The 15,634-nt window shown below is 35.4% G+C and overlaps 3 protein-coding genes across 3 annotated transcripts; 1 reads left to right on the plus strand and 2 right to left on the minus strand.

Moving 5' to 3' along the window:
* Positions 1–1,850: 1,850 nt before the first annotated feature.
* LOC139112094 (SCAN domain-containing protein 3-like) lies at positions 1,851–3,688 on the minus strand. The gene is made up of 2 exons (XM_070672878.1): positions 3,354–3,688; positions 1,851–3,282 (listed from the first exon to the last, which is right to left on the minus strand). Exons 1-2 carry the CDS (start codon positions 3,686–3,688, stop codon positions 1,851–1,853), a joined length of 1,767 nt encoding a protein of 588 aa, XP_070528979.1.
* Positions 3,689–4,454: 766 nt separating this feature from the next.
* On the plus strand, positions 4,455–6,781 carry LOC139112095 (uncharacterized). Its single transcript, XM_070672879.1, has 6 exons — positions 4,455–4,470; positions 4,546–4,746; positions 5,522–5,704; positions 5,800–5,974; positions 6,053–6,206; positions 6,260–6,781. Exons 1-6 carry the CDS (start codon positions 4,455–4,457, stop codon positions 6,779–6,781), a joined length of 1,251 nt encoding a protein of 416 aa, XP_070528980.1.
* Positions 6,782–7,306: 525 nt separating this feature from the next.
* LOC139111965 (putative nuclease HARBI1) lies at positions 7,307–9,040 on the minus strand. Its single transcript, XM_070672651.1, has 3 exons — positions 8,440–9,040; positions 8,016–8,365; positions 7,307–7,951 (listed from the first exon to the last, which is right to left on the minus strand). Exons 1-3 carry the CDS (start codon positions 8,589–8,591, stop codon positions 7,314–7,316), a joined length of 1,140 nt encoding a protein of 379 aa, XP_070528752.1. The 5' UTR covers positions 8,592–9,040; the 3' UTR covers positions 7,307–7,313.
* Positions 9,041–15,634: the final 6,594 nt, after the last annotated feature.

Genomic DNA, 15,634 nt, shown 5'->3' on the forward strand with positions numbered 1-15,634 from the left:
TTTAAGGAAATCTTGGTTTTGGAGGAGTCTTTTTATGGAAGAGTCTCAGTTTTGCTTAAAATTTGATTTACTTTAACTTTTAGCACTAGTGTACATCAGTGCAGCGACTGAGAACAAATTTAAGATAATTGAAATTATTCTTACGACATTCACGATAGATTGATGGCACTTTTTACATACGGGTGTCCCGCAAAAAGCGGAAAATCTCTCGGTTGTAGGTAGACATTAAGAATATAATTAGAAAATTTTGGTACCAATTTGTTAAATTCGCGATCTTAACATTGATACGAATTTTTATAACCGAGCGAATAAGAGCGCGGTTTCTTAGAAGCGGTCCATGCCTAATAGCATTGACTCTGCCCCAGCTTATCGATTGGTTGATCTCTCTTTCGGCGGGTCTAGTGAAGATAGAAAACATGGATGGGGGTGAAGGGGGGATCGAACAATCGCTAAGCGACAAAAAAGATGAGACAGAGTCAATGCTATTAGGCGTGGACCGCTTCTAAGAGACCGCGCTCTTATTCGCTCGGTTATAATAATTCGTATCAATGTTACGATCGCGAATTTAACGAATTGGTACCAAAATTTTCTAATTATATTCCTAATGTCTACCTACAACCGAGAGATTTTCCGCTTTTCGCGAGACACCTTGTATACGCGCATTATCAAAATTGATAATTTTTTAAAATCGTTCTAATACGATTAATTTTGCTACATGGAGTTTTGTTTACTTCTAAAAACTTCGCGTATATCCTTTTTTTAAATAAATTTAATCAATTAATGTCGCTATTAATTAGTTCAATCACAATACAGGTCTACCTGTCAAATCGCATTGGTTCCGCCATATTGGATTTTCGCTAAATGTGCTGTAGACCACACTTAGCGAAAACATAAATGTGCTATATAAGTGGGCTGTGAATAACTTTTTCGAGATAAAAGCGCGCATTTAGGCTAAAAGTGACTCACCTTTTAAAGGTGCCTCTAAATGTTAGCTCTGAATAGAACCACATTTATTGTTAAAAATTCATAATTCTTGTAATGACAAAAATATACTCGGATACAGAATATATAAAACAACATTTTTCTACGCAGAAATGATTCTCAAAATCGACCTAAAAATTAGCCTCAAACCAGTGATGGGAATTTTAGCTCCGAGCAACATCGATGTTGCTGGAGTGGGGGACTACGCACACACGCCGGCGTCCTGTCGGTGAGCGCGCCTCGCTCGGCTTTCAGAAGAGGACAGATATATATATGTTCCGTCTTCGTCGCACCGAGGCAGCTACGATTCGTAGCCTACGGTTACGGTGACTAAGACGAGTGCTCGCATCGTGCGAGCCGCGTGAATCGCGGGCACCAAGATGCATGTTTTTTTACAGGCTGTATGTTAGAATATAATGTGGTCTTCCGCACTACCCAGGAGGTGCCACTTACAGTGCGTTAGGTTTTTTAACGTGGACCTTCGCCAGTAGCCATATCATACCACATTTCTGAATTGTCCAACACGCAAAGTGTCCGACAAACTTAATATTAAATTGTTAATAAATAAACTGTCCAACACGCAAAGTGTCCGACAAACTTAATATTGAATTGATAAAAAAAAAACTGTCCAACACGCAAAGTGTCCGACAAATTTAATTTTAAATTGATAAAAAAAAAACTGTCCAACACGCAAAGTGTCCGACAAATTTAATTTTAAATTAATAATAAATCAACTGTCCAACACGCAAAGTGTCCGACAAACTTAATATTGAATTAATAATAAATAAACTGTCCAACACGCAAAGTGTCCGACAAACTTAATATTGAATTGATAATTATTAAACTTCTTTTTTTCATAAATAAATTATTTATAGCATTGTAGACGAGGAAGGACCAGCCATGTCACAATCATCTGCAGTATATAATGTTAGATGACTTTCTTGTTTTTTATGACATGTAGAATATAATTTGTCTGTTGACATTAAAGATAAATGCTCTTCATTGATGTTAATATTTAGAGCGGTTTCTTTTCTCGCTTTTAATGCTGACTTAAACACGCATAAAGCATTTACGTTTACAGGTGCAAGTTTGTTTCGTTTTTTAGTTTTTATATCTGATAAAAAGGAAAAGATTCTTTCGGAATCGGCATTTGAATTTGGCAATGATCTAACAGCATTCAAGACAGACTTTAAATTAGGATATCGATGACTTTTTAAAATTTTTTTCCACAATTCATCAAACTCTAATATTGCTAACAAATCTTTATCTGATTCTGAAAAATCTTTGTATAATGCAAACCACTCTTTCTTCAAATCTTTTTCATCAAAGCCTCCAAAGGTGCTCACGATATAAGAGACATCACGAAATGAACTTTCTCTATTACTATCGCGTAAAGCCGTATTAAATTCAAAAACTTTTAATTTTGATAAAAAGGCATCACGTATTGGTAGCCTTTTGCAAATGTCTTGTGCAGCTGTTACGTAAAATTGCAAACAATCTCGTCGAATGTTTGCAACAACGTCTGCATGTCCTTCCGTAATTAAATTATTTAGATATATTTGACATTCTTCTCCTAAATATATTTTATTTATTGAAATTTGATTTTCTGTTTTATCAAACTCTGGCATATCAATTTCTTTTAAACTGCTTAATAGCTCAGGTTTTAAGAAATTTTTACAAATGCCACATAAAAATTCTAAAGATTTTCTGTTTAATACTTGGATTCTTGTTTTTAGGCTTTGGAAAAAGAGATTGAAAGAATTAAAATGATATAAAATATGTTTTAAAAATAATAGGTAAGCTTTTGTATCAGGTTTTTGCATTATAGAAAGTATATATTCTCCAGATTTTGTTTTTTCATTTACTACTATTTCAGTTAAAAACAGAAATAGAGTATTCCAGTACTCAAGAAGTCGTTCAATACTTGAATACCGAAAAAGCCATCGTGTATCTGACAACTTTAAAATTTTGCGGTTTGTTTCCTGAAAACTTATAGCAAATTCTTCAAAAATAGCCGAACGTTTCGGACTACTGTTGATAAAAGTTGCTACTTTTTTAACAAATTCTTCGCAATGTTCTGAAATTTTACTACATGCATTATGTGCAATTAAAGCTGCGGAATGGCACGGGCATGAAAATGTTAATAATTTATGACAAAACTTTTGAAGTTTTGTTTTAAAAGATGAATATTTGCCCACCATAACATGTGCATTGTCGCATGACATAGCAATTATATTTTGAAATGGAATTTGCAATTTCCACATTTCATTTAAAAATGCATCAAATAATTTTTCCGCGCTGCTATTTTTGCGTCAATATTTATTAATTTTACTAATTGTGAACGACTATCTAACGTTTCAGGATCAACATACCGCACAAGAAACGTCATCCATTTCTGATTCGAAATGTCTGATGTTTCATCTACAAAAATTGAAAATTTATTATTTTGTAATATGTCAACTACACGATTTGTTTCTATCGGACATAAAACGTTGGAAATAATTCCTTTACATTTTTTTCGATTCATTGTCATGCCTTTTATTATTTTAGAATCCTTTCCTATTTCTTTAAACAATGTTAGAATATCTTGTGCCGTTTCGAATGAAATATTTTTTTCAGCAATAAATGCAGCATATCGAATTTCTGCTGCCTTCTTTTCATCATCAAACGGCACAAGTGATTCCACGTTCATATTTTTGTCACACATATCATTTATATCTTTTTTTTTCTATTTTCATTGTTAATAATATGTACTTCGGATTCTGCATGACGATAAATATTCGATAATTTAGCCACCATATATATTTCACAAAATGTACAAAAACATAATTTTTTATTATGTGATACTTCGCGCAACCATGGTTTAAATATTTCAATATCTAACCATTGTTGTCGGAATGTTTGCCGTGCCCCGTAACTAATATTTTTCTCGTTTGCGTCATTATTTGTTTCAAAATCGGTTTCATTAATTTTCTCATTATGACACGCAGAATCCGCATGTCGTGATACACATGTATTGCACGAAAAATCTTTTTTACAAATAATACAATGATATAAACTATCATCTGAGGGAACTTTTCGTATCCAAGATTTATAGCGATCATCAGAAAGCCAAGCTTCAACAAAGCTTCGCTTAGCTTTCTTTTTCAATAAATCGCACATTTTAATGTTTTATATATTATAAATATTAGATACGAAAAATAAAAATAAATTGAATAGACTTACAATCTGTTGCAGCTTTCTGTAATAATTATTTCTCACAAAAGCTATTACAATTGAGCAAATGAACTGTCAATATATACTAATTTAACTGTAGAAGTACTTTCAGTATATATAATAATTTTTTATTTATTGTTTCTGCTCGCGGTCACGAAGCGCTCGTAGCTTAGAGCAAAACAAATGTATTGTATATAATCGCTTACAAAGTTATAAACGAGCAGTAGACGTCTAAAAGCGAGCGAAATCGTCTAAAGATGAGCGAAAATCCTCGTAAGTAATATACATAATTGTTACTCTTTTTGTAATTCATATATTGTAAAATTAATACTTTTTTCATTTTTTTAGAAAATAGTGCATTAGAGCGGCTCGTAGAGGTAGAGCATCAAATAACCGCTCTATTACAGAAACATAAGCAGTTGCAGGAACAACTGCAACAACAGCCGCAGCCGCAGCCGCATCCGCAGCCGCAGCAGCAGGAGCAGCAGCCGCAGCCGCAGCCGCAGCCGCAGCCGCAGCCGCAGCCGCAGCCGCAGCAGAAGCAGCAAAGTAATAACAATATTTAAATTCATATTTATTATTTATATTTAGTATATACTTATTTTTTTATTTATACATTTTAGAAAAACGAAAAAGAGGTTACGCGGCCGGACGTTCGCGAGGAAGTTTTTGGAGAGGCCGGGGCGGCATGCGAGGCCGGGGCGGGCAAAAAATTTACCAATTTTTTTTTAACTAATAAAATAAAAATTTAAATAATGTTGCTCTTCTTTTTCATTTACTCCCGTAAAAAATTATCCTTCCTACATATAGTATACGCATTCTGTCGGACACTTTGCGTGTTAGACAGTTTATTAACAATTTAATATTAAGTTTGTCGGACACTTTGCGTGTTGGACAATTCAGAAATGTGGTATGATATGGCTACTGGCGAAGGTCCACATTAAAAAACCTAACGCACTGTAAGTGGCACCTCCTGGGTAGTGCGGAAGACCACATCATATTTTAACATACAGCCTGTAAAAAAACATGCATCTTGGTGCCCGCGATTCACGCGGCTCGCACGATGCGAGCACTCGTCTTAAGGCTCGTCTACAATGGCTGTAAGAATAAGACTGTAAGGTTGTAAACGCGGTTGCAAAGGGTTTATTTCCGGTGTAGCATAGGTTGTAAGCAAAATGAATTATTTTCATTTCTTACGTCTTACAGCTTTACAATCGACCAATCAAAAACGCGATGGAAATCGCGCGAATGTTAATTGTTTTGTACCCATGGTTATCCTTTAGTATTGTATGTATAACGTATAAACAAAAAATGTTTTACGAAGAAGACGAAGACGGCAACCTTCTGGATGATATTTCAGAAAGCGAAGAGTTAGACAAAGAAATAATTTCGATAGTTAGAGCGAATCGTTTTTTATATAACAAAAATGAAAAACTTTACAGTAACACTCAGGTGAAAAGGTTAGCTTGGACCACTATTGGTGAAAATTTATCTAAGAAAAAGACAGGTAATTGTAAATGTAGTTATTATTAAATAAACATGAGTTTATATATATATATGATTGATAAGATAATTAATTTATCATAAATCTTATATGCATAAGTGTTGAGGTTGAACATAGATTTGCTCAATTGCGACAGCGGTTTGTGAAAGAAAGGAAAAAAGTAATCCAGTCTCAAGGTCGATCAGGTGCTGGAGCTAGCCATCAGATATATACACCTCAATGGGATCTTTATAACGATTTAATGTTTCTAGCTGACACAATAAAACATCGAAAGTGAGTGCTAATTATTTTCATTTTTTGTTAAATAGTGTTGAGATGTACATTGTTATTTTTTTAATTCTTTTGTTTCAGTACATCATCTAACTACAAAAGAAAACTGTCAATACCTGAAGCTGATGTATTATGTAGTGATACTAACAATAAGAGAAGCTGTCCCTCAACTTCCTCAAGTTCCTCTTTACTTACACCGTACGTGTGTAATGAATCACTTATTCTATCTGATTGTTAGTATCTGAATTCTCAACTTCTATTTTTTATTTTATTCTTTATATAAAATAAAAGACAGGTTTTTATTTCTTTTCTTTCACTTTTGGTTTTTTAGGTGATGTTAATGAGTATTCAAATATAATGGAAACATTTAATTTATCTCAACCTGAATCACCTAAACTATTATCTCAACCTGAAAATAGCTTATCATATTTGAAGGATAAGGATAGTAGAAAGACAATGTCAAGTGCAAAGCAAGTGCAGAAAACAACATCAAATACTTTCCAAAAATGTGTTCCAGAACCTGATTCATTCGCTAAGTGCAAAAAACAAAATGTTGATTTTTTTAACAAAACACTACTCGATCAGTCGAAAAGTTTAAATGTGCTAGCACATAAAGTAGGAGACGCACTATTAGCTACGTCACAACCTGTTCCTGTTACATCTCAAGTTACAGAATCTGTATCTTTATTTTCTTCGGACATAAAAGCTATGTTGAGTTCAATAGGTTTTGCCTTGCAAAAAGTACCTGAATATAATCAATTGGATTGTTTAATTGCTATAATGCAATTAGTAAAAAATCATATTACATAAGAAAGTTAGGAATACAGATATATAATATTTAAAAAAAAAGAACCTGTTTGTGCAAAGAGACATATTTTCTATTAAGCAATATATTGCATAAGTTTTTTTTTAAGAAGATTAAGTTTGTTTTTACGTTTGTTTACGTTATTTCCAAAGACTGAGAGAATTAAGAACTACTGACTGTTGACTTCGATATTTTAGAAGTATGCATATTTAAAGTATTTTTATGTTTAAAAATTTATATATGTGAAATATCTTTTGTTCGCTGACTCATGGTAAAACCAATCAAAATTAAAGTACAATTAGTTTTTAGTTAAATTAAAAGTAATTTGTTTTAATGCTACGATAGTACAATTTATTTTAAGTGCGTCTTTATTTTCATATACTATGTTCCTAAAAATGCGTTCTACATATGCGTTCTACATATTTGTCTTTTACAACATTTATACATGCAACAATATACATAAATGTTAACATATATTTGAATTTTCTTACAATAATTTTTATAATTTGAATAATAATTGAATACATTTAAAAATAATTAAGCAGGTAGGTTAATGTTGCTTCCCTTTAACGCTCTTTGAAGTTGCCAAGGTGCTTGAGCATTGCCGATAGGAGACATAAAGTAATCTGAGAGATAATTTCTTAATCCTATGGAAAAAGCTCCAGCTCTGTTAGCTCCTACTCGATATTTGTTTAAAAATTGTCCAGCTCCTACAGTACGCCATTGGCCTTCGATTATTCTGCCTTGTTCGTCTTCTATATCACACCAATCAGGCTGACAATATCGGTTTTCGCTGTTATTAGCACTCATAGCAAAATTGTGTAAACACACAAGTGCTTTACAGATTATTTCTGCAGTTTTTACTGAGCAAGACATCCTTCTCTGTAAGATTCTCCATCGAGAACAAAAAATACCAAAAGTATTCTCTATACACAATCTTGCCCGTGCTAATCGATAGTTGAACACTAACTGCTTATTTGTCATCTTGTCTGCTCTTCTTGGGAAAGGTCGCATTAAGTAAGGTTTTAGAGGAAAAGCTTCATCAGCCACAGCAATATAAGGAAATGGAACATCTCTTTTTGGTAAAGGCGTAGGTTTTGGTAAATTTGCTCTATTAGTTTCTAAATCAGCTGCTAAATCTGTTTGACTCCATATGCCACCATCACTTATTGAACCTGCAAAGAAATTATATTTATTTTTCAATGATGACATTAATTGCTTAATAAAAAGTACACTTACCAAATTGACCAATATCTACCCACGTAAACTTATGATTGGCATCACACATTGCCATGAGAACAATACTGAAATATCCTTTATAGTTATAGAATTCAGATCCTGAGCATGGCGATGCTTGTATTTCTATATGGCGACCGTCAAGTGCCCCTATGCAATTTGGAAATTGCCATTTTACAAAAAAGTCTTCGCTTATTCTTTTCCAGTTTTCAGCGTTCAATTTGGGCAAAACAATAGGTTGAAGAGCAAGCCATATAGCGTTACATACTTCTGGTATAATTTTGTATACTGTTGATTTTCCAATACGAAATTCCAAATGTTTATCGTGCGCAGTATCACCTTGGGCAAGGTACCTGAACAGAAGAAAAGAAGCAATTAAATAAAATATGAAATAAAATTATATTATCAATAATTTAAAGCTACTTACGACAATGTTATGGCTAGCCGTGCTTTGACTGACAAAGATTTTCGAATGCTGTGTTTCCTTAAATACGGAGTTATTAATTGCAGTAGATGATTAAATTGTTCCGGCCAAAGCCGAACGTAAGAGAAAAATTCTTCATGATCTGTCAATAACATTTCATTAAATATATTGCACAGGAATCCCTGTCTTTTGCGTCTATTGATCGGCCTGACCCACCAACGTCTTATTTATTTTTTGTACCTGAGAGGCTACAAGTAGAAAAATACTTTGTGCCTTCAACAATATAAAAAGAGTTAATAATCCTAATTTTCTAAAATCCATTTCGATATACATATAAAACGCAAACTACGTGACCTTTACATCACTTCACATTCAAAAATTTCAAAATATACCTTTTTTTTCTGATTGGCCTACCTTACGTTTATTAGAAGCCATTGTAGACAGCGCTGTTTTAATACTACTATAGTCACTACAGCCTTACAGCTTACCCTTACTGCCATTGTAGACGAGCCTTTAGTCACCGTAACTCGAAGGCTACGACTCGTCGCCTACGAATCGTAGCTGCCTCGGTGCGACGAAGACGGAACATATATATATCTGTCCCAGTGATGGGAATTTTAGCTCCAAGCAACATCGATGTTGCTGGAGTGGGGGACTACGCACACACGCCGGCGTCCTGTCGGTGAGCGCGCCTCGCTCGGCTTACAGAAGAGGACAGATATATATATGTTCCCTTCTTTGCACCGATGCAGCTACGAGTCGTTGCCTACGTCAGCCTACGAGCCTACGACTACGATAAATGCACACATCGCGCGATGCGGCCCGCGTGAATCGCAGGCACTAAGATACATGTTTCTTTGCAGGTTGTATATTAGAATACGATGTGGTCTTCCGCACTACCCAGGAGGTGCAACTTACAGTGCGTTAGGTTTTTTAACGTACGTATAATATAGCTACCGGCGGTCACGTGGACCTTCGCCGATAGCTATATCATACCATATTTTTAATATCTTTACCATTTGTGTTCCAACACGCAAAGTGTCCGACAAACTTAATATTAAATTGTTAATAAATTAACTGTCCAACACGCAAAGTGTCCAATAGATTGCATATGCTATATGTAGAAAGGATAATTTTTTATGGAAGTGAATAAAAAGGAAGAGAGGCTATATTAGTTATTTAAATTTTTATTAAAAAAAAATTATTAAAAATTGATATTTAACTAGGTGTCCGCCCTGGTCTATTGCCTCGGCCTCGACCACAGTTTATTTATTAACAATTTAATATTAATTTGTTAATAAATAAATTGTGGCCGAGGCCGGGGCGGACACCTTGTTATATATCAATTTTTTTATAAAATTTCTAATTAAAATAAAAATTTAAATAACTAATATTGCCGCTTTTCTTTTTCATTTACTCCCGTAAAAAATTATCCTTCCGACATATTATAGTATACGCAATCTGTTGAACACTTTGCGTGTTAGACAGTTTATTTATTAACAATTTGATATTAAGTTTGTCAAACACTTTGCGTGTTAAACAATTTAAAATTGGTAAAGATATTAAGAAATGTGGTAATATATGGCTACCGGCGAAGGTCCACGTTACAAAACCTAACGCACTGTAAGTTGCACCACCTGGGTAGTGCGGAAGACCACATCGTATTCTAATATACAACTTGCAAAGAGAAACATGTATCTTAGTGCCCGCGATTCACGCGGGCAGCATCGCGCGATGTGTGCACTCATCGTAGTCATAGGCTCGTAGGCCGACGTAGGCTACGACTCGTAGCTGCCTCGGTGCAAAGAAGACGGAACATATATATATCTGTCCTCTTCTGCAAGCCGAGCGAGACCGAGCGTGGCCGAGCGAGGCGCGCTCACCGACAGGACGTCGGCGTGTGTGCGTGGTCCCCCACTCCAGCAACATCGATGTTGCTCGGAGCTAAAATTCCCATCACTGCCTCAAACTCTTCTACAAAACGCCCATAACAAATCCAAAACAATCTCCTACCAAAAGAGACATTGAAAAAAAAAAAAACCGATAATTATTCGATTAAAAATCTTAAAAAAATTTTATAAAAATATACCACACTCAACCAAAATTTCCCCTCCCCACATATCTTTTAAAAGAAATTGGCCAATAACCAGAAACTTTTTGATATACTAGTCGAAAACTCGACGATTAAGTGCTTTATCGGGTCCGTTTATATTCTGGCTGAAATGCATTTTAAATGCGAGAGAGCGACGCCTCCTAGTGACGACGCCGCGTACTTCTCGGAGCTGTCCCGAAACGCTAATTTCACGATTGCATCGTGATATCACTGATATCTCCGCTTGTATAATACGTAGAAAATAAAACAAAAACATTCCTCATATAAATAAATCGCTTTATAATAAACTTAAATACTTAGAAAGCGATTAATTTAACCGTTATTGAGATCTGATAATTTTATAAAAAAACATCGCGAAGTGGAAAATTCAGAAAATTATAAAACTTTATACACATGTAGGAGTGAACATTAGATAAATAAAAAAAATATTCGTAACGGCCCATAAACGGGTTTAAGAACTGAAACCATTCTTTAAAGGTAAAATGCTGTTTTAATTTTCTCGACATATCTTAAGAATTATTTGAAATATCGAAAAATGTTTTATACAAAAGTTATATGGTAAAAACACTTCTATTTAACTATATTAACAAAAATTTTTTTTTATTTTGAAATAAAATTTTTCTAAATTGGTAAAAATAATTTTTTTTTAATTTTATTAATATTGTTAAATAGAAGTGTTTTTACAAAAAAACTTTTGTATATAACATTTTTTGATATTTCAAATAATTCTAAAAATATGTCGAGAAAATTATAAAGACGTACGTAAAAGAATCGTATAATCGGCGTCTCAGTTGTTAGGTCGTTAAATTAGCTAGATCTTAATTCAGAATCGAGCATCTGTTGGAAAGTCTTTCGCGTTGTGTGAACGAAACGAACATTTATGGGCCGTTACGGATATGTTTTACATTTGTTTATAATCCACCCCTACATTTACATAAAGTTTTATCAAAATCAAAATATTTGGATGTGCTTTTTACCTTGAGTCAACAACAAAAAATTCTAGAATACTATTTAATAAAAGTTTTATATTAAAGTTGTATCTAAATAAAGATTATGGCAAATATTTTCTGTCAATTTAATGCATTTTATGCACAATGTTAAAGCCTTGTTATTTTTATTCGCTGAAATTACTTCAATCAATTATTAATTTTACATCAAATTATTACATTAATTTTATTCATTTATTTGGTAATATTTCTACTTCCGGAAAAAGTGCGAAAAAAATTGATATGTATTTGTAAATAGATATATTACCATAATTTTGCTGATTTAGAAGTCACATGAGAAACGATCTATATTTTACGGGACCGAATGTCGGCCTAGCGAGTTCCGTTCGGGGCGCTCATCGGGATTGCAGGATTCGATCGTGTAATAGATAAAACATAACAGTTTCTTTAATACAAACACGCAGGTAGGTACAATACAGGCGCTGCTAGCACCGGACGTGATACAAACAGCGATCACAGATTCGATACTAAGCAACATTAGCACAAAAATAAAAGGCTGTGTCCGTGTGCGCTCAATGACTTTGGTCGAAGTCGAGTAATTAGCGACGCAAAATTTGCTCGAGCACTCCTGGTGGCCAGATTTCGAAGTAGCGTAAATGAGACAGATATCAGAGTCAGAGACAGAGTCAGATGTGAGACTAGATCGGGACATATATTGCTCATATTTTTAATTTCTCGAAAATGTCAAAAATTCTTTCTATTGTGAATTCTATGAATGCAACTAAAGGATTTGTGCATCCAATGCGTAAGGGCGAGCAAGTATTAGAGAGCGGTTTAGTTGTGTCAGTGGGACTGAAAGAAAAAAAAGACTGTGTGTCACACATTAAGGCTCTCGTCTTGAGAACATCAGGTCTCACTACTCAACATCCGTGTTTAGTTAAAGTGTGGGTAATTTTTGGAAAAAGAATATGATTCGCGTTTGTTAAAAAATCAATCTGTCAAGTGTGAATGTATAGCTGGGCAATCTGAAAAATGCAAACATGTTGTAACTGTTCTTCTTTACCTGACAAGGTTAGTCATTTAAGTGTATGCTATTTTTTTAAATTTTATTAATTTTTTTATTTTTAGTATTAAGCACCGACTCCACTACAAGAAAAATATATTTATAATATATTTTTTTAAAATAAAGGAAGAAGAATTATTCGATTTAAGTTGCACAGACATCGAGCAACAGTGGAGAGCTCTTAAAACTTCCACGTTGAAGGAGTACGAAGCAAAACGTCTGAAAAATTTATGTCACGTTAAATCGCAAAAAGATTTATGTGTCTGCTCTGCCTGAGGTCACTAAAGATATAGAGAAGAAATGGGCTAAAAAACTATCTAATTGTAAACTCCAACAAAATTGATAAAGTGAACAGTTAAAATACTATTAATGAATTAATTTAAATTAATATCAAATTTTCTGTTTTTTATGTCTTTTGAATGAATTAATTGCATATATTTTTGAACTGTAAATTAAATATTTTTTAATTTTTTTCATAATTATGTATAATACAGTAATACAAATTAAATCTCATTATCATTAAAAAGTATACAAAATAAATGTTATTCGTGCATTCACGTATATTTGTTCGGACGACCGAGAAAGCGTGGAAATTTCCTCGATCGCCTGACACGAACACATCAGGTGGTTTCTTCGCGATCAAGCGTAAAGGATCATGCGATCAAGGCGTGAGGATCGTCGCGCGATTGCGAAAGGACCAATGAGCGTTTAGTCAGTAGATGTATATAGGCCGGTTCTGGACCAATTTGTGTTAGTGTGTCCGTGTGACCTAGGGCGAGGAGTAATGACGTCACGCGGGGAGGGGTGTTTTTCCAGGAATCGCCCCTTTGTCGGCGATTCTCGGAACAGATTGTTTATAAAAATAACAATAACATAAAAATTATGAAATTTGATATTTTAATTACGTAATTTGATATTTTTAAAATAGATAAGTGCATTATCGCGCCGCAGTATTTTCATGCGGCATCGTGAATTTCAAAGGGTTGGAATTTTTTTCAAATGGGGTATAGGGGGGGGGAGTCTTATTTTTCAAAGGGGGTAAATGGGTGGGAAAGATGGAGGTGATCACGCGAGTCTTATGTTAGTCATGGCGTCGGCGGCGAGCGGCGGGGCGGCGGCGGATCGCAAAGTATCGCGCGCCCATCGTTCCCTCTCGCTCGCACCCGTTCGCGCCGCCTATCGTTCCCTCTCGCTCGCTCTCGTTCACGCGTTTGTCACCATCGACTACGACTCACAATTCTCATGCGTAGTATGTCGCTTTGAAATATAATATTAAACAAAAGTTGACACTATGAGGATGCACAACTGTGGGCCCAGGGCTCGAGAGTATTTTCTTCTTCTTATTATTCTTACGATAAGAAAAAATTTTAAGAGGTTGCGTTAAAGTTTTATACCGAGAAGGTATCGTTTTTTAATCAATCGCTAATGTCGTGTTTATCAATCGCTCATGTGGTATTGATTCCTTGCTCAAGACAATCATCGAAGAGCTGTGCAATTCATGTAATCCGTAAATGGTAAGTATAAAGAGAAATAAAATAAAAAATATTTTTATTCGTACGAATAGTGTTACGTCAAGGGTTGGAAATTTTATGTGAGTTCATTTACCGCTTCTCGGATGCTTAGGAAAAGGCACGAGAGCTGGTAAGGAGGAGGAAAGGACTTGGAGAGTGACGTAATAGCCGATCTATGCGTGGCGCGTATTTGGAGGGGCCATGCGTAAACGCACTAAGAATGGGTTCGAGTCGGTTGCGTGGAGAAACTAGCGCGTAGTATTTGTTCTTTTTAGGAAAAGAAATTTAATTCTTATTCCCTGGGATAGAACTTGAGGTGGTTTTTCGCAACAAAGGATACTTTAGTTAAGTTGAAATAACTATTTCTGAGTTTTCAGTAAGGTAGTTTGACAATTTTAATATTAATTAAATACAAGTTTAGAATAAAAAAACAGATTATACGAATTTAGTGAGATAATTATATAAAAAGAAAAAGGAAGAGGACTTAACAAAAGATATAATTTAAACATTTTAAAAATTACAAAACAAAGAAAAAAAAAAAGGAAATGTATTAATTACAGAGTTTAAAACTAACAAATATAATTTAAGATTGAGGACATTATTCTAAATCTATCTCTACAATTTCTGTGATCCGGGCCGTCGACCTTGAAAATACTCTGTCGATCAAACTGGTCGGAGCCAAGAAGGGATGTTCCACCCCGGGATAATAAATGAGAATATTATGATCAGGAGTCGCCCTTCTGGCTTCTCTCCTGATCTCCTCAGGATCAAATGAGTCGGGGCCTATTGTATAGGCCCTTTCCGGGACGGGATCCGTCCACGGAGTGCAGGTGCTCCGGAGGAGTCGAGGAGAGGGTCTACGACTTCTCTCGGTTCCTCTTGCTCCTCTAAGAACTCTACGCTCGGGGCGGGAAAAGGGGAATGTTCCGGGCTGTCAGGCTCATGCCAGGAAATGGTTTCGTCCTCGGCAAAGGAGTTGACCACCTCGGGTTCCCCAGGATAAGGAGTCGGTGACCGGATGGGAGAGGAGCATGCTCTAGGAGCAACTCCAGGAAAAGGTCCGGAGGAATTCAAGGAAACGTCTGGAGTATAGGATGGAGAAGTAGGGCGGAACAGCTCCGGCTCAGGTTGAGACGATGAAGTCGACTTCGAACGTGACGGTGATGGTGTTCGCGGCGGAGTATTCTTCTCTGACTCAAGGTCTTCACTGTTTGTCGGCGAGTTGGGAGGTACGGTGGGCGGAGGAGACCATGACCGCTCTGATCTGAGTTTCGGAGGTTCCGGTGTGACCTCCCTTGGCGCTGCCGCGAATAAGAATTGGACAAAGAAGCTTTGAACCAATTCTCGCAACTCTCGTATCTTGCGATTTCTTCGGGCGCGGCTTTTCTTAATGGATCGAAGATTTCTTGATTCCACTAAAAGGTATCAATTTGAATTTGATTTTAATGAAATGATTAAGGCGGGAAATATGTCAGGGCAACACGCCACATTCTTCCTTCCGGATCTCTCTATAGATCGCTTCAAATATTCTCCCGGTACCTCTGTCCGGATTGACCATCACTCA

Source organism: Cardiocondyla obscurior, linkage group LG26 (assembly GCF_019399895.1).
Source record: "Cardiocondyla obscurior isolate alpha-2009 linkage group LG26, Cobs3.1, whole genome shotgun sequence".
NCBI classification, from domain to species: domain Eukaryota; kingdom Metazoa; phylum Arthropoda; class Insecta; order Hymenoptera; family Formicidae; genus Cardiocondyla; species Cardiocondyla obscurior.